The sequence below is a fragment of the Macrobrachium rosenbergii genome, chromosome 11, assembly GCF_040412425.1.
Source record: "Macrobrachium rosenbergii isolate ZJJX-2024 chromosome 11, ASM4041242v1, whole genome shotgun sequence".
In the NCBI taxonomy this organism is placed as follows: Eukaryota; Metazoa; Arthropoda; class Malacostraca; order Decapoda; family Palaemonidae; genus Macrobrachium; species Macrobrachium rosenbergii.
In genome coordinates, this window is record NC_089751.1 from 46,164,449 (window position 1) to 46,184,038 (window position 19,590).

The window sequence follows — 19,590 nt, forward strand, 5'->3', positions numbered from 1 at the left end:
TAGACCTACATAAAATAACTAGCAATTCCTGAAGCCAAACAATTGTCTTTACAAGTCATGGATTAGTTTTAGATCTTTTTAAATAATTGGCTACTCCAGAAGCCAAACAATTTTCTTTTTCATGGTCCCAAAGCATTTTTTATGACTAGACAAACATCATGAAGCACAGTGTGTCATGTAAGTAAAGGCTGTCATAATGTAGATCTTTTCCCTTTTAATATTTCCTTTTTATAAATTTCAGGTATTTTTTCATCAACACAAGCAGTAAACTCAAGTATTTTTCTCTTTCTACTGTATATATAAGAAGAAAACTTTGAAAAGTTTACATAACACCTGAGTTAGCCAAAAAAAAAATGGGGTCAAGGATTTGGTGCTCTGTTTTGTTTAGCTCGGCTCAGTCCTTTAGTTTGAAATACTGTAGTTCTAAAATAACCCTGACCCTTTCATAATAATAATAATAACAATAATTTCTATGCTTAAAGTGTAAACAGCTGAAAGAAAAGAGCATTACTAATCTTTACAGTAACGGGGCCATTTAATGGTTACATGCATTTAAAATCATATGTAATATTTGCTAAACAAGTGTTACAGACCAGCACATTTTCTGTACTTATTTTAATCTTCAAAAAGGGGCTAATTCATAGCATGTAATGTCCACGACTGAACTGCTAAAATTTAGTGTAGCATTTTATAAAGAATTAAGATGTTTCAGCCCGAGATTGTCATGAGTTTTAAACTGAAAGCATTTTAAATTTATAGAATTTTAACATTTCTAACAAAAAGTTAATTGCCTTGCTGCCCCAGCAATTGGCTTTCAGGATTAAAGTTCAAGGCCAATCCTATCTTAGAAATGAAGTTTTTCAATTTTATTTTCCTGATGATTCTGTTGAAGAAAGTAGTCTTATGGAATCTGATGATGATTTAGTCAAACTTTATAACATGACAAGGGAAAAATAGGTTATCATTGTGTATAGGTCTATATTTAGCATTTGTGAAAATGGCTGTAATAACTGAACTGAGTTTATGGTCAAGTTGATGATACTTAGCAATAATATATTTCCACCCTGTCTATTGATGGGAATGGAAATGTAAGAAATCATATAAGACCATAGAGTACAGGCTATACCTAATCCTTGACAGAAGGGTATTATCATAACCTGATTTCAACAAACATTTTGCTACAAATAAAATTAATCTATTAACAAAGAGATGAAGTTTTTTCTTCTCTCTAAATTAGTATTTTGTATAACATAAAATTATGTTTTTCCTAAAAAAATTATCATAAATATTAACTGAAACTGTCTTAAGAGGCCAAACATCCATGCCTTACTCTACCCAACACAGCTGGTTATGTAGTTGCCCCCACTCTGATCATCTTTGGCAGGCAAGCCAGACAGTATGCTGAGAGTCCTATCCCCAGAAACCAGCCCCAAAATCCATGGGTAAGTTCTGTGGGATAGTTCCTCACTTAAGATAAGACAATATGACCAGCATAATAATATCTCTCAGGTCCCAAACAAGCTTGACAAGACCAGCATAATTCCTACAATTGGTTGAAAAAATGCATCCAATGCAGCAATGGCATCCTTTCTTTATAATCAAGATGGTGAAATGAAAGCATTAGAGAAGTTGGACAGCAAGATAAAAGGATGCCATATAAATTAAATGGAGTTAAATGGATTTAAAGAGGCATTGGGGGAGTAGTACAGTTGAATGCAGAGAGACATTTTGATGTGAACTGGAGAAAAGAAGATTCCCCAGTCCGAGAGCACTCTTGCCCATCACACAGCCTCAACATGAAATGTTCTACGGTGAAGCAATATGACTAACATGCCACTGCCTCAGTGAAAGGAAGCCCATAAGACAGCTATAAAACAAAGTCCCACTATAAAGATATCAATATGACTGGCATGCTGATGTCTCTTACTGGGTGGTTAACAAAACCATCACAGCTCCCAGTACTGTCTTCAAAACTGAATGCTAATCCCAACATTGGTATCTCTTCTCAAAAGTCTAGTCAGTAAAAAGAGATTATGACAGGTTGGACATAAAGATACAGAGAAGCAAAGAAAATTAAAGGTGCAACAGGGAAACTCCACAGTTGAACTATGAAGCAGTAGTTATAGAAGGACAACAAGTTGAGAGAAAAGGTATTGAATTGTGATATAGGAGGGAATAATATTGAGAAAAAGAGAAAGAAAAGTACTGGCTCTTAGCTGAGCCTAAAACAAGCATTGATGGCCAGATGAGATCACCCCAATAAAGGGTAATCCATAAAGTATCAGGCACATCTGCTTTTGGACCAGGTGCCCTTCCCCAAAACAAAAAATGTGCCATTATTCAGGAAGAAGAATTTTTCTGAATAGACTCATTAGTTAAGTACCTGTATTTTATTTTAGATTTTATTGTACCAGTAGAGGGGTAGTGTCGTAAGTGCACCTCACAGGGTGCACTGTAGGCATTACTAAGGTTCTTTGCAGCATCCCTTTGGCCCCTAGCTGCAACCCTTCATTCCTCTCACTGTACCTCCATTCATATTATCTTTCTTCCATCTTGCTATCCACCCTCTCCTAACAATTATTTAACAGTGCAGCTGTGAGGTTTTCCTCCTGTTACACCTTTCAAACCTAACTACCCTCAATTTCCTTTCCAGCGCTGAATGACCTCATAGGTCCCAGTGCTTGGCCTTTGGCCTAAACTCTATATTCCATTCCATTCCATCCTTGTTACATCTGCCAAGGATATAATGGTTTTGTTTCCCTCTATCTGTTTATTTGTTAGCATTTCATAAAATTTAATCAGCTGATTTTGATGAAAATGGCAATATCATTAACTGGGTGACCACCTCTAGATTAATAGCTGTAGAAGGTCACTGAAGAAGAAATGATGATTTTTCACCATAGATGTTGTCCCCATCCTTCATCAATGTCTACCAAAAGTTTATCTACTGCAAATAACCACCAAATTAATATTTCCCCATTATTTCATCAAAATCTATTCACCCACTCAAGATGTTTTTTCAAAATCATACCCACAGATATGATTGAGGCAAACAGCGTTCGTAGGGTTGGTATTAGCCCTGTTGTCATTATCACAGATGCAGATGTCATCAATGCACCTAACTGTGTGCAAGACAACAGTTGAAAGAGGTTAAAATATTGGTTATTGAAGGTTAAAACACTGGTCATTAAATTTTCAGATACCTTGGAGGTTTGCAATCTGATTACCCTTTCTAGTTTTAAGAATGCAACTGCATCTTAGGCTAATGAAGGCTATCTCAGACTAAGACAATATATATCTATGAACATTATCTTGAAATATATTTACAGAGCATAGGTACAATAATAACTTCCATAGAAATATCACAAATTAATATTATGAATATATACTGTTCTTTAAAAGGATGACAGAACCTAGAATAAATATTGGGTACATCATAACTTCTCAGAAGTCATACTTACAATATCTTTTGCTTTTTCATATACCCCAAAAAACACTGCTCCTCCAACTGATATCCACATGGTTCTTGGGATCACTCCTGCAAATAACCTGAAATTGGGAAGAGTAATTGTTTTGAATCACTGCATTATTTATATTAAACAGGTTAAACCACTTCCAAAATCAATTTTTTGACCAATCACTTATTTTAAAACATTTTCATTTTATAAATTATGCATAGGGGTCATGAAAATATATGTATGTTTTGGTTTTTTATATCTGTTTGATTAAAAAGTACTCCTAAATATACTCCTCATGATCAAAACTAGTTAACTCAAGCACTGCAATGATATTCGATGACATAAAGGAAAAATATAAAAAAAATAAACTTACTGGTACCCATAATGTGATACTTTAAAATTATTTTAGATTGAATTTACTTTGAAATTAAAAACTTATCACTTTATGACTGCCTGTGTAGCTATTCTTTACAAGTTTGTACTAGTTAATGCCAAACTGGACTTACATTCATCAAAGCGAAAGGCAGGCAAAAGGCTTCAATGTTTAGAGACATCTTCACATTGGCACTCTGAATAATCCTGCTGATCACATGATAAAGTGAAGCACTATAATGGCACAATAAGCTCACACACTTGAGCACCAAAGCCAAGAATGATCTTGCTTTCTGGCAACAAAATATGAAAGTTTTTTGTTTTGTACAATTATTTTAATTTAGTGCCTTTGCAAACTTACGGACCTGAAGGGGAAAGTTTTTCATCAAAGGCAATGTACCTGGCCATCCAGAATCCATAATAAATGAAAACAAATGGAGAGCTCTATTTCTACCCCCATATTATGTCATTCCAGCAGCATTTTGACCAACATGTAATCAAGGGTGAGAAAATTATGAATACCTGACTAGTGCCTGATTTCATTTGAAGAGCCAGTGATACCAAACCTAATATTAATATCATTGAAATGGAATTCATTCACAACTGCATTTGTCAAGACTGCAATGGATGAACTGAAACATAAAACAGTCAATGCATGTTGGACACCTTTATGCAATGATTTCATACATTACTGCAAAGGTTTCCCTTGTATTGATGAAGAACTGAAGAAAATTGTTCAGGCAGCAGTAGAAGTCCGCGAAAAAGGCTTTGTTGATATAACTGGCGAAGTTCATATTGAAGGCCATGTAAGTTTTATCAAATGAGGAATTAGAAAGACTTATCAAATCATCAGTAGAGAAAGTTGAAGCAAAAGAAACTGATGAAAGAAAAGCAATGTACATGTTGAGAGAAACTTAGCAGAGTATTTAATTAAAGAATGCAAAGAGCCTTAATATGGAGTCGGATTCTTGGATGGAAAGTAGTGTTAAAATCACCTGTGGCATCAAAAATCAACTGCAACACCAGCAACAGTTATCTGACCACATGAAATGGAAATGAAAACAACAAACATTTCTCGTGAAGAAACTTAGGAAAGAGATGACTGTTTACTTCATTCAGAGATTGGCATCCTGAACAATTTCATTTACTTCTGCTCCTGATATCCCAGAAGCAATCTTCTTGTTCCTCTCATCCCAAGATGATTCCAATACTACTTTCTGGATAGGTAACTATTCCAAATTGACTCAAAGCTGACAACAACCCTTCCAATGTTGTGCTGCAGTAGCCATAGCTTAATACTGTCAATCACAGTGTTAAACTGCCTCACTGAGTTGGCATTTTAAGGACATCTTCATTATCATCCATTGTTATTACAAGAAGGAAGCAGTGGAAGGACAGCAATTACCCCATGTAATTTTTTTGACAGGGAGTATATCCTACTTTGTTAACTGATTTTCATTTATTTCTTAAAACAGTACTGGTATTCATACTGAAAAAAATTCATATTTACACAAGTGTTTGGAACCAATTCATTTGTACAGGGAGATTACCATATACTTCTTTCCAGACTGTCAGAATGGTCCTTTTTTCTTTCCCTGTGTGACTCATTCACAGATGAGAAACCCTCTGCTGTGGCATGAAACATTCAGATGCCTGGCTCCTTTATGGGCTCAACTAGTCCCCTTTCACGAGGCCTACTCTCTCAAACAGAAATTAGTACTATTAAGACTGCCCAGACTGTTCACTGAACCTTCACATACTGTTCAGCAAACCCCTGCCATGCTTGTTTTGCCTCCAACTGTGATGCTGACCATGCTCATGATTGCCCATTAATTATACAATCAATCTTGCTCCTCATACTAGACTTCTCCTCCATTTCCATAAATGAATTTTCTGTAAAGAACTTGCTATATGGAAGTTACTCTTTCACACCTTTCAGATACCTACAGTCTACCATCTTATAAGAATTTTTTTCACTCCCCTTAATCTCTGCTTTCACCTGACAATTATTAACTGCTTTGCTAGTTTGGAATTGTGGTTTACAGATTGGAGCTGCCACTGACCAGCAATTAAAACATTATAAAATTGACAAGGTCATTTTTATATGAACTCATTAAAAAAATAAGGAAATAGTAGAGGACATACCCTGAGAAACCCTGTTGAGCATATACTGTTTGAACTGCATTTCTAATGCTCCCTCTAGCAACAACACTTTCTCGTTCAGCCAACATTATTCTTGTTTTTGCAACATCTAATGGCGTTGTTACTGCTGCTGACAGGCCACCTGTGGACACATACATTCAGGCTATCAAAGGTACACACCATAAACCATTTAAGGTTATACAAATATATAGTCAAAACATAGGTTTTCCCCACATAAATCTAAGTCATAATTAATACTGATTTTAATGAAACATAATTCATGGGTTTCTTGTCTCCATCAGAAAATAATTCTTTTTAAAGAAAATTTGTCTTTTTTAAACTTATCATTCGGCCCAAATTTTTGGTAATCTGCAGATTTCCTTGACATCCCAATCCAGAGCAAATGGAATCCTTGAATCCTCACATTTCAGGCAGATAAGAGTCTCACTTGTGTGTAGTTTAGCCAATAACTGCAAGGGATCACTGAGGCTGAAGGTAGGCACCATGATGATAATATATAATGGGTTTGAATGAAAAAATCAATTTTGCAGTTGAAGAATTTTATTTGTTACACAACCCCAGAGCTTACAATTTACCCTGAATACCCAAGAAGAGGAAAGCTCCAGTTGCTAAAAACCCAAGAACTGGCTGATTGGCAGAGAGTATCTGATTGAAAGCCTCTGGGATTGAGATAAGCAATCTGACCTCTGGCTTTAAAGGAAATCAGGTGTTGGCATACGTCAGATCAAAGCCGAGAGGATTACATCAAAATAACTGCAAGTTTAAAGGGTACTCCTGGGGAAAAATGGAGAGAAATAGGCTCATCAAAATGTAGGCTTGAAAGAAAACACCGAAGTCCATGTCACAGTCAAAATCAAAATGACAAGAGGAGGACAGGCCATCTGTGTCACATCTCCAAAGTGTACAAATATTTAAATATTTGGTACCTCCACATGACTGCCAGGGCAGACAACACAGTTGACATCAAGACCTAAAAGAACTGAAGCAAAAAAGGCATGATAAGGTGGAAAATTAACTAAACTTGGCCATCAGTTATCTTACCTTAAACACTCCAGAATATTGTCTGAAGCAGTGGAAACATGCATTACTGTTACTGGGATATCTTGTGGAAAAAACAAAGCTTAAAAATGTCCTCTCTAATCCCAAGTTTACTGACGATAAAGAGGTGTCACTCTTACCAAGTTAGGAAAGGTCATCTTTGTCTTGATGGGTAAAGAAAATGATGAAAAAGTGAAGGGCATAGTTATCTCACCCATGCTACATGGACCTTTGTTCTTGCTAAAAAGTTAGAAGCAAAAGAAGAGCCCATTGCATTCCCACGTTGGAAAGGGTTACAATAAAGAGTGAATGAGGTTTGCTGGTCTGTCTCAAAGGAGGAAAAGTCAGGGGAAGCCTGTCCACAGGAGAAGGTCCAATGAGAAGCCAGAAAACCTTTATAAGGAGTGCAAGGTTACGGAGAGCAATGCTGCCTCTCTTGGAAAGCCTGTGTTTCTGAGTATTAGTTGAAGACTTGAAATCTTCAGGAACCTGTGGAATCTGCAAAGATGACAATGGTGTAAGTGTTTCCCCCATCAATGAAGTCCCCTTGGATGACTCACCAGCAGAGAATACAATGCAAAACCATTCTTGCTTTAGTTATGGCAGTTCAACTACTCACTGGCAAAAAATGTTGGATAGTTTTTATTATCTAAAACTACCATGGCCTTGTCAAAATGAGGAAAGTTGTAGACTCCCAGGTCAGCAAACATGCATGAAGATGGTCCTCTTCCAGTGTGCTGGATTCAAGAGTGGAAAAGAATGTTGGGATTCCAAGCAGAAATCCAATAAAAGTGTCTTGTAGCCTTGAGAAGCTTACAGACATCAAGAGTAGCAAAAATTTTATGAGAAGACCTCGAGTCCCTGCCATACAGCAAACATGGCGCCCTATCCTAGAGTAGACCTTGGAAAGGTTCCAGCTTCTTGGCCTTTATAACGATGAAATTGCAACTAATAGATAATATGCAATTCTGTTTGTGTCACCCTTGACCTCGGGTAAGCTACCATGATCATAGCTACTACAATATTCTTCCTGTTTTGAATTTAATTTAGGTCAGTAACAAACAGAAAATAAAACTTATTGTACATTTGGTCAAAATTATTACATATTAAAAGAATATAATAGTAAATGTACAGTATTATATTTTCATACTTTAAAAAATGGTTAAAATTATATTTTACTGCAGAAGAAGTCTTCCACCAGTTTATTCTCTTTATACCGTATACCAGTCAGACCCATTTTGTACATGTTCTATATTCAATACTTGCTTATTCACAGCAAAAACAACACCTTATGTCTAGTCATTTTTACCAATTTATATTTACTCACCACACTGGGTACACCTAATTAGAATGACAGGTAGCTACAGCTGCTTAGAATGACAGGTAGCTTTTTCTTAACAAAAACAGGTTAAGAGATATGACCTTTGACACAACAACAGCTGTTCAGTGATTAACATCCACCATTATTTCTACAAATCAAAAGCATCTTTTTCCAAGTGTGTGTTTAAATGCCTTTTAAATGCATGTATACACTTTCAACTTTCTTTTAGTTTTGCTTGTACAAGTTTACCATGCTACACTTTGCTGATACTGTATTCACATTTATACACAGCACAAAATTTTTTATCTGACATAAGCAAATGGGGTGGGTAGCTAGCTTTGCTAAGCACAAAAACATGAAGAGGCTGAAAATCATGGGAGATTCAGCACTGGCTGATATGGAGGCAGTATAATTATTTCAGACACTCTGTGGGTGCTCACTGCAGATAAGGGTTTCCTTTCAGAGCAAGTCTTATTTTGGTACTGTGGTACTGTGTGGTCAGATGATCAAGCCACAAACTGTGTACAGAGGAAACACTCACTAGAACCTTAAGTATAAAAAATAAAAAATGCTAGCCTGTGTTTTGGCAACTCAAGAAGGCTTAGTGATCGTCACATTGGTTTTGGAGTGGTTTCACAGGTGTTTTATTCCCAAGGTGAGAAAATGCCTCAAAAAGAATATTTTGGTCATATGCACAGTTGCTTATGCATTTAGGGCTATGCTGATCATGTAAGCACAGTACCCAATGGGTACAGACATTCTTGTTTAGTCATTATGTTTCATTAAACAAAGGAGTAAAAGAGCAATTATACAATATTTACATAGCATTTAAATAGTTTTAGATACAGTATTAGATACAGTACTGCAATAAAACACATGTAAGTTGAGGGCTGAATGTATTCAGGCAGAAATATAAATCAAAAGTTTAGATTGAAGAATCCTAATTAACTACATCCTTACCAGCTACTGCTCCACAAAGTGATGCTTGCCATGAGTCCACATATCTTCCTTGATACTGAGACCACCATTTCTTGAGCAGTTCCCATATAGGAAATTGTATGAAAGAAAATGGAATCTCCCTTGCCACTGTACTCAAATACCCTCTGTATAATCCTCTGATTCCCTCATGTCTAAGTGTGTCTTTAATTACTTGAAGAGATGATTGATACAGAAGAGCCTGACGCCTCTGTTTCACAATCTCCATAGGTACTCTTATTACACATGCCACCTGAAGTGAAAAAATGTTTTTAAAAATAAAATTAATATTAAATACCTCAATGTTAGGCTGCAAATAAATGCAGCTGTAAAAAAAAAAATTAAAGTTAATCACATTGAATCCACAAGTTGACAATAAAACAGGTTTTGATGTACGAAAAACCTATTTTAGGTAGCTGCTGTGAGTCCTCAAATTTACCAAATGGGTAAATCAGGTTAGCCACCCTTCTTGTTTACAAAACTATATAGCCATGACAGTAGTTCGCAATCATGCTTTTAACAATAAAAAGCAAAAAAAATTCAAAACAAGGTATGATTAGCATAGCATGTTAAACGCATACATCACAGGATACCAAAAATTGAACTAATTCAAACTGTACCTTATGGAGCCTTCAAACAAGATTTATCATGCTAAAAAATGCAAAGGGCAAAATGAACATTCACACAAACATACTTATCAGCTGCATAAAAAAATGAACCCTGAACACCAAAAGACACATTAACACATTTTTGATGAAGAATTCATTGCATAAACATAAAAAACCAAAACCAAAATCCAACATTAATATATAGATGACAAACCATGATGATTATGGAAGAGATTAGCCAGAATGAGAGAAAAAATAAGCCACTTAACATCCCAAGGACCAGCTATACAGGCATTAGTAGAATAGTAGGTTTATTCTTCATATTAATATATGGACTATTAGGTTTATTCTTTGTATGAACATAACAATATCACCCACACTAATGGGGTTTTATATATGTAAGACACCAATACAGTATAACTAAAAAATAAAAATTAGAATGAAATTAAATAAAAAGACTTGCCACTTCTCCCGCAGATGCTGCAACCATATGTACACAAGGTTGGTAAGGCTCTGCTACTTTTGGGCCTAATATCTTCTTGAAACCTTCGTAAGTGCAAAAAAATGCAGCAGCTGTTATAAAATAATACTTTGATTAGTGTACATAATAGGGAAAAATTAAAATGGCATGGTTTCTTAAATTATTACTGAAATCATTAAACTAAACATTAGACTTAAAAGTTATTGAAATTTTTCAAAGACAGTTCTAGTTTTACATGCAGGGTATTAAATACTATGGCAATTAAATATTATAACAGTCATTTCAATTTATCAGGAACTACATATACAATTCTGTTATTGTTTCGACCACAAAATATGGGCCCCTGACATGGAATAATGTATAGAGATTTTGAAAAGGTGTAACCAATGAATGTTAAGGTACATGAAAAGCGTAAAATAGGAAGCTCACATACAAATGAGGAATTGGTCTAATGATACGTATCAAGAAGCAGGACAAGTAATAGGAAAGCCATAAAAGCCATAAAAGCACTAGATATAAAAGTAGGCCCAGATAATGATAGAAAAAGTGAACAGATAGGCGTACATTACGAGACGGAAGATCACTCATTTTACATCTAACCCCTATGAAGGGAAAAGCTGATTTAAAAACGTTATGATGATGATGATACTTTGTATGGTATAATGATAGCCTATTTTTACATAACAATATTGCTGTACTGTATATATCTTTAAAATAAATGAAATGAGAGTATTAGTGATTTGTGTATAAGAGAGCATTTTCTTATTTCCTGTCATTTTCTTTTGGTATTTTACCAATACATCTTTTAAGATATAGTATGCCTTTAAAGCTGTAACTATGTTAATTTTTTTCTGATTAGCTACATGTAACATTCACTAAATAACTTTGGAATGCACTGCAATTCTTCACCATCCACAGTCTCAGAACTTATGACCAATAACAAAATGGTAATCATATCTTGTCTTATGGTACCTTTCATGAAGTTTAAGTCTTTGCCAACAACCTGGGAAACAGTTGATTACAAACATTCTATCCAAATCAGCTACTAACTATTCTTTTTACTTTGAATGCTGATCACACATAATGACATCAAGATGTAAGTTAACTTTAACAGCAGGTAAGATTCATCCAAAATAATACAGCGTTGTGAACAAACAAAAACCATAACACACTCAGTAGATGCATACCATTTGGGGCAGAAGCTATTGCAGCTGGTCCTAATCCACTGTATATCCCTCGAAATCCTCCTGAAGCCCTGAAACCTTTTTCACTTTGAAAACGAGTCTTGATGGTGTCAAGAGGAAAAAGGGCAACATCTACAGCAGTACCAGCAATGCCACCAGCCTGTAATACATTCAGAACTTCATCCTTCTACTCTTGACTGACTTTGGCTCTTATACCATGTTTTTTTATGATACTTAATGAAAAGGCAAAAGCAAGCATTCAAAGTTTGTAATAAAGATTTGCATACTGAATAACGAAAATGGCGTTACTTTACTCCACGCTTTGAGAGGTATCACACTGAAATGAATCACCAGTAAAAACTACATAATTCAGTATCTGAATAATTACCTACACATCACTTGCATATTATATCACTCTTCTATAATAAAACATTATAAAAACATAATAGCACAGTATAATATTATAACAGTAATGAAAATAACAAAGAATTGAAGTACAAATATAAAAGGGAGAAAATTAGTCAGATACACGATCAGCAGGACGCTGCTCTCGCCACTAGGGGCGAAAACATGCTCACAGCGAAAGGATTAACAACAGTCAACAATCAGAATAGCCCAGCAGTGCAGAGACACCTTGACTTGACAGATGCCAAGGACAATGTGAGGGTCTGCAAACAGGTGAGTGAATTACCATCGCCACCCACTACCTGCTGCCACTAGACTACCTTGTTAACAAGCTTCCAAGACTGATTCGGCTACTGTCCAAGAGACTATGTAAAAGATGAAGGTTTGTGCAGTATTCTGGTAAGAACAAAATATAATTCAGGAATAAATTGGATTACACAATATGTACATAAACCTGCATTATACAAGCATTACAGTACAATGCTATGAAATCTTACAATCAAAGAAACAGAAAATGAAGGCTCCTTGCAACTCATAGCTGTGGTCAAATTTCTGTTGCTTCAAGAACTTTAGTCCATTTTACTCAGCATTCATCACACACGCTATCTGCAAAAGAGAAATAAATAATATTAATACAAAACTATGAAGAATTTTGCCACAGGCACAAGCAAATAATCAGTTTTTCTTATTAATCAATCCTACTACAGTGTACTTCCATTTTCTTCTAAATATCAAACACTTAAGCAAAGTCTGATTTGCTGAACCCAATGACTATAAATTTTATTCCTAGCAAAATCCAAACAAAAGCAGGCCAAATTCTATAGGAAACCCAGCCACCACTTCGTACTAAGAGCTGAGCATTAGACATACTGCACTTAAACTAACAGAGGTAAAGTTCCTGTTTCATGAAATGCAACTTTACTATCAGAACAAAATCCTATTCAGACAATGATGTCACTGTAATGTCTCATCACCCATTTAAATAATCAAAACATCAATGTCCAAATCTTCATGTGGTAGGTTATGTTTCACAGATCAAGACTGGCTCTTTTCCAAAAAAGATGTAACATGATATGAGCCTATGCCACATCCAATTGTCTGACTACGGTGAAAGGCTGGAGGGACAGCTCATCACCATCTGAATTGCCAGCTTCTTATTCAAGGTCAGCAGGTAGCAATATGGAGACCTAAGACTTTTGACTGGTGCTCAGTGCAAACACTGGATTGGACTGTCTGCAACTGAGAAGGGCACAAAGGAGAGGGAGAGATACAGCATCCGGTGCATCTCTTCATCGGCATAAACCCAACCATGAAACTTAGGCAAATCAAAACTTGCATGAGGGTGCTAGGAAAGCTACACATCAGCTTGAGTAACCACCATAAAGCTGAGGAACAAAGATACCAGGGGCCTGCTGGTAACCTCTTCGAGAACAAGGAAGAAATCCTGTCAGTTTTTGACTGTTTTTAATTTTTTTTACTGTTTGATACCATTGTTAACCATTTTTTTTACCAATTTTCACTCTTTTTGAATGATTTTCACAGTTTTTGACCATTTTGCACCTATTTTCACCATTTTTCAGTTACTGACACTTTTGCACTGTTTTTGACAGTTTTTCACAGTGCCTAAACTGGAGTTCCAACTGATACTGGGTTAGAAGTAAATCAAAACCTTATGTGCTAGAACAATCAGAATCAAGGTCTTCTCCCCCTGCTATAAAGATCTGGGGAGTCTACTCAAAGACGAGGGGTCAAGTGGGAAGGTACCAAGGTTGCCTCCCAGTTAGCCAGATCCTAAGCAAAGAAGCAGTAGAAACATCATGACCTGACAGAACACAATGTTCCTGTCACTGTTTACCCAATTCACCAGAAAGTAGTACTGGGCGGAACCTTCTCATGAAGTGGAGACTGAACAATGCTCGTATCTCAGTATGGTAGTCATAGTCACAGGGAAGGCTGAGCTACAGGAACAATGAGAGATCATCTGACTATGAAGTTGAGCTGAGCTGATATAAAATCATGTGAAATGGGTACCATAATCTCTTGTAAGTCCCTTTCCTGCTCAGACAGTAGGGGCTCTGAAGAGAACCCTTATGTCCAATAAGATCACCAAAACAGAGGCAACATACACACCAAATTACCATGGTGTGCATTCATGGGATTGCGGACATAAAAGATTGAACCCACTGGTGCTGATCACCAAACACTAAGCTGAGGTTGACTTGTGAACAGAAAAAGTGTGTTTTGAATCTTCGTTAACCATCCCAAAGATTACTTCCCAAAGTAATAGAGGACATAAAGCACCCACACACTCATGTCCTTAAATCTACATTGCTCTGTTGTACTATTTTTAGTAATATCAGTTGTACAATCACTTCACAGTTCACAGTCATCAACAACATACATTGCAAAAGCTTTAATAAAGCAGTCAGATAACACAGTATAGCCTACTGTAAGTCCACTCTTGACCATGGCCAAAGAAAAAGTGCTGGCTTATGACAGGTGAAATATAAAAAAACTTCCTAGCAACTACTTAATACTATTGACATTTGAACTGACCTTGTCAATGTGGTCTTGATAGGACATTAACCACTTTTGTTTACCTAAATGACTATTCTGCATTGTTGTCTTCTATATCCTTGGGGGCAAGTATCTTTCTTGGTAAATCTATGATATCTCAATTCCTCACTAGCACTGAATTTTATATCAGAAAAATGGTCAAATAACTGTCATTAAGGGATTTTTTCATACGAAATATTATGAGGAAATGAAGCATTTACTGATAGGTTATAATATCAGGGGTTGCACCATTTTCTGCATCATTTTCTAAGTCCGTTGTTACTCTCTGGAAATTGTTCCATTCCAAGTTCTGGGAAATTGGGAGGCGACAGGCATTTGCAGCACATGCTCTATTCATGAGCACTTATGTGAACTTCTTGGATTTCTTATGTAATAATCACTAACCATTTTCCAACAACTAAAACTCAATCTGATATTCAGTTTAACAATGGCTGTCTCAGGCTTATCTGTCAAAATTGCTGATGTTATGCAAACTAGTCCAACTTACTCATATGTGCAAAATCAAGACTAAAAACTACCCATCCATCTGGAAGTGTTGTAGGCAATAAGTGCCTCTCCTACTTGCAATGAATTTTTGGGAGCGAGGAAAGAGGTACCTCCCAACCTTAAGGTCTGGAACAAGCTGTGTATAATGTAAAAATGTGAAAGAGATGATAAGGGGTGCCTTGCTGCCAGTTAAGACCCAGTGTGCAAGGGTAGCCTGGGTCGAGATGCACTTCTGTAGGCCCTACCTCATTTTTAAGATTTATGGCACTCTGGGTCAAGTTATGATCGTGGGGTGGAGGACCCCTGACCTGGCAAAGACCCGGCAATGTATTCGAGTTAAGGTTAAGTTGAAGAAGGTAAAATAAGGTCGCATCTCTGTTGGCCTAGTGACATCTTTGCCCATATTAGGCTACATGTACCCTACTTTACTATTGATTTTAAGAACACGAACCAAGTATTCCTCGGCCTACTCATGTTGTGATTTATACATATTCGAAAAATCCTGTTGGTGCAATTGGCTAATTTTCGGTTTCCCTAGGGACTCTGGTCACCCTCCACGTAACTGTTCGGTCCTATGATATGGGAGCCTAGGGAAACAAAATTGAGACGTTTACGCCAACAATATTCAAAAGGAGTGTATAAAATACATGTTAATGAGTCGATAAAACAGTGTGGCTCACGTATTTTGGCAATAAATTATAGAATCAATCTATTACATTACCAATTATAACAAGAAGATTCTGACTACCACAGTGTGCGATCAGTAGAGAATTTCGTCTGCGTTTCGAATAGTAGTATTAATAGTATGGACATTCTTTGAAACAGCTCTCTCGCTCGTTCTCGTTAGGTATCACATAATTTGTTGGTTACATTTTTTCCAGTTCTGAATTTCTTCTCTAGACAGATCTGTGAAAAGCAGGGTAATAGCGCCGTAACTGTTGTAGCTCTTATTATTTTCGCTTTCTTAGTAGTACTTTAAAACATAAAAATTCTTTTAAGTTAACCGTTTAGCTTTTTAATTTTTCTGCATTCCTGCAATCTCGAGCTTAACTTATTTTGTCAGTCATGAAGATCAGTAGTTATCTGCTTTCTCCTTTTTCTTTCGGTAAACTGATGATACTGTAAAGTGCATTTTTTTGGTGAACATTGGCTTTAGTGCTTTCAATATAATTTACTTTTGTTGTTTAGACATCTTTGTGCGTGAAATTTTCCACCCACCACTGGGTAGTTGGTTCTTTCTTTATGTGATTGTGGGACAGAGCAAACTCCAAAGCCCTCGTCGACTTAACCTTTTCGCTTTTCAGTTCTATCAAAGGTATCATGATTGTCTGGGGCAGTAGACATTACTAAGGAAATTATCCTACCCCCATGGGTATCAACAGTTTTCCTCTATGCCGTGTTGGGAAGGAGGACATGATCACCCAGTAGTATTTCGCCTGGGCTCCAGTCTTCATTTCGTTGTCCTACACCACCCCCCAAAAAATTTTGTACTGTACATAGTGAACTGTCATGGTCATCATCAAGTTCAACTCACTCCTTTAAATGGATTTTCAATGACTGAGTGATCTAATTTCATTACAAATGTAGCGAGTGGCAAGCACAATGCTTCTGCAGCATTTCAGCAATCATGTTAGACTATTTTCTTTGTCATACTTATCTCCTTTTCACTAGTTAGCCTCTTCTATCCTCACCCTTTTTTTATTTTCTTTATAGCTATTGCACATGAAATTCTTATTTCTCACAAACAATCTTATAAAAGAACCAGCATTTCGGCCTCCACTCCCTTCTTTCATAACCTTCGGAAAAGTGGGCCTAATATTCTTACATATTTTTGCATACTAGGGCAAAAGCTTTTACTCAATATAAAAAAACTGAGCCTAGGAGACACCTTTAAACGATAATAAGACCAAATCCAATGAGAAATAGAAGTAATATACGTTTCACAATTGCAACACGGGCAGACTGCTGAATTTCATGAAGACAGTAAGTGTCAGAAATTCCACGAGTTTGCGCTTTGAGGTCATTCAGCGCGGGAAGGGAAATTGACAATAAGAAGGTTTCATAAGTATAACAGGAGGAAAACCTCGCAGTTGCATTGTGAAACAATTGTTAGATTGGAAAGTCAGATGGAAGAAAGGAATATGAACGCAGGTACGGTAAAAAGAATGGAAGAGGTTGCAGCCAGGAGCCGAAGGGAAGATTGAATTCAAAGACCCTTAAGTAATGCATGCAGTGTACCACTCGAAGTGCACTAACGGCAAATAGATTCTCCAAACTTCATTGTCAATGCCAAATGTAACATTCCCATGGATCACATGCACACTCGGAAACATATGCCGTTGTCTAACAGTAAAGTGTTTCAGACTCGATATTTCATGGGTAAAAGAAAGAAAAATAATAACAATTAAAAAATGCTCCGAAGTTTCTTCGGCGCAATCGAGTTTTCTGTACAGCAGCTACAGCGTGTAATCAAGGCCATCGAAAATAGATCTATCTTTCGGTGTATGAGCTGCGGCCCATGAAACTTTAACCACGGCCGGGTGGCGGCCTATCCTATATCGTTGCCAGAAGCACAATTATGGCTAACTTTAACCTTAAATGAAATAAAAACTACTGAGGCTAGAGGGCTGCAATTTGGTATGTTTGATGATTGGAAGGTGGATGATCAACATACATGCTAGCAGCCCTCTAGCCTCAGTAGTTTTTAAGATCTTGGGGAGGACAGAAAAAGTGCGGACAGAAAAAAGTGCGAACAGACAAACAAAGCCGGCACAATAGTTTTCTTTTAAAGAAAACTAAAAAATGAACCACAGAAATTTTCAAGCTATCTTCTTTTATCATATTTCACGTTAAGGTAACTATACATTTAAATATGAAATGAATCTAGACTGATGAAGCCATGACGTAACAAACAGATACTTTGCACCCAGACTAAGTAAGACGCCCCGAGAATTGAAAAATGCAATTAAACAGAAATGACAATGGGATGGGGGAATGGCGCGGGAATAATGAGGAAACAGTAACACTAAAAAGAACTTTCACCTGAGTGGATGAAATCAACAATAAAAAACACAGTAGGCAGTAAATATACTATGGCATCGCTGGATATAATCGTTGTGACAAGAGCAGAATATAGAATTTAGGACAAAATTGTTCTTAATTACTTCCTGTAGCTTTGCAGATTGCAAAGTACGCCGAAGCAGACGCTTGCTTCATCTGAGTTTGTCTGTCAGCAGTAACAGATGGTGTTTGTCGATTCGCCAACGAATTGTGGTCATTTGGCTGCACTGAATCGAGTAATTTACGATATGAGAACTTATTCACTTGCCTAATTCAGTTGTTTACGAGCAAGTGTGGACGTTGGAAGAAAAGAATGGAAGATGGATTGGTATTAGAAGTTAGAAGTTTGAGAATACATATAAATAAATAAATTACCACATAGATATCATTATCAAGTTACCATACAATATTAAGAAATGATTTACACGTACATAAATCGAAATCAAAATATATTTACACGAGATTCTCTGTGACGAGTTACAAGAAACTCCCTGGACAGAGGGACAATAGGAAGTGGGAGATAGACACGAACACAGGAGAAAGTGACTGAAGCCTGACTTACACTGGACATTTGGGAGTAGACGCTTGTCACTCAGACGCATATCTTGGCAAACATCTAACAGTAATGCGTTCCGCCATCATCCATGATTGGCACGTGTGGTTTATATACAGAATATAACATCCGATTTTATTTTCTGTGCAAAGAAAGCTGAACACGAAAACGGCTAATTCTATATCGTGCAAACTTTAAGCTTTCTTTGCCCACAAACTACAAGTTTAAGACGGCATTTGTTAATCTGATTTTTTTTTTGTCATTTCTTTAAATAGATATTGTATCAGAGCTGGTCCTCGATTCATCAATTATCATGTTAGTTGGTATGTTACTGCTAAGATAAATAATACACACACACACACACACACACACACACACACACACACACACACACACACATATATATATATATATATATATATATATATATATATATATATATATATGCTGTTCTCCCCTTTTAGAGGAGCTGGCACAACAGTAGAGCCTTTCGGGTGTTACCAAGTCTTTCGGGATGAGGCTGCTGGCCCCAAGACCTTTCTTGATCTACCTGATTTTGGTGCCCAGTTAACAGCTTGGGCAGAGGGTCTGAACTTTCAAAGACATTGCTTAGGTAGGTTAGTTTGAATCTGATAATATGTACGGTTTGCTTAATATAAATGGCATAGACATTACTGAAGAAGGAGAGAAATGAGGATATGTAAAAGGAATGGTACGAAGGTTACTGTAGTTGAAAAAGTAGATCAAAGCACCATGGGATGGTTTGGACATGTGGGAAAAATGGAGGATGATAAGTGTATACTTTGGAAATGTTAGGGAAAAGGAGGGGGAGACCTTGAAAATGCTGGATGGGTAGATCCTTCATTTCCAAGAGAGCGGGAAAGTTTGCAAGACAAAGGGGAATGGAAC

At 36.6% G+C, this 19,590-nt stretch overlaps 1 protein-coding gene across 2 annotated transcripts in view; it reads right to left on the reverse strand.

Annotated features, from left to right (window-relative positions):
• Positions 1–3,277: 3,277 nt before the first annotated feature.
• The window catches only part of LOC136843405 (mitochondrial S-adenosylmethionine carrier protein), a 36,621-nt gene continuing 20,308 nt past the window's right edge, over positions 3,278–19,590 (reverse strand). Inside the window, exons 1-7 of one of the 2 annotated variants that reach the window (XM_067111773.1) lie at positions 15,790–15,905; positions 12,503–12,611; positions 11,604–11,760; positions 10,399–10,508; positions 9,313–9,580; positions 5,976–6,114; positions 3,278–3,549 (exon numbers count right to left, since the gene is read on the reverse strand). In XM_067111773.1, the coding sequence (XP_066967874.1) occupies positions 3,435–3,549; positions 5,976–6,114; positions 9,313–9,580; positions 10,399–10,508; positions 11,604–11,760; positions 12,503–12,541 (828 nt within the window). In that variant the 5' untranslated portion in view covers positions 12,542–12,611; positions 15,790–15,905 and the 3' untranslated portion in view covers positions 3,278–3,434. Of the gene's footprint in view, positions 3,550–5,975; positions 6,115–9,312; positions 9,581–10,398; positions 10,509–11,603; positions 11,761–12,502; positions 12,612–15,789; positions 15,906–19,590 lie in introns of those variants that run through there. The other variant, XM_067111774.1, reaches the window with a different exon arrangement.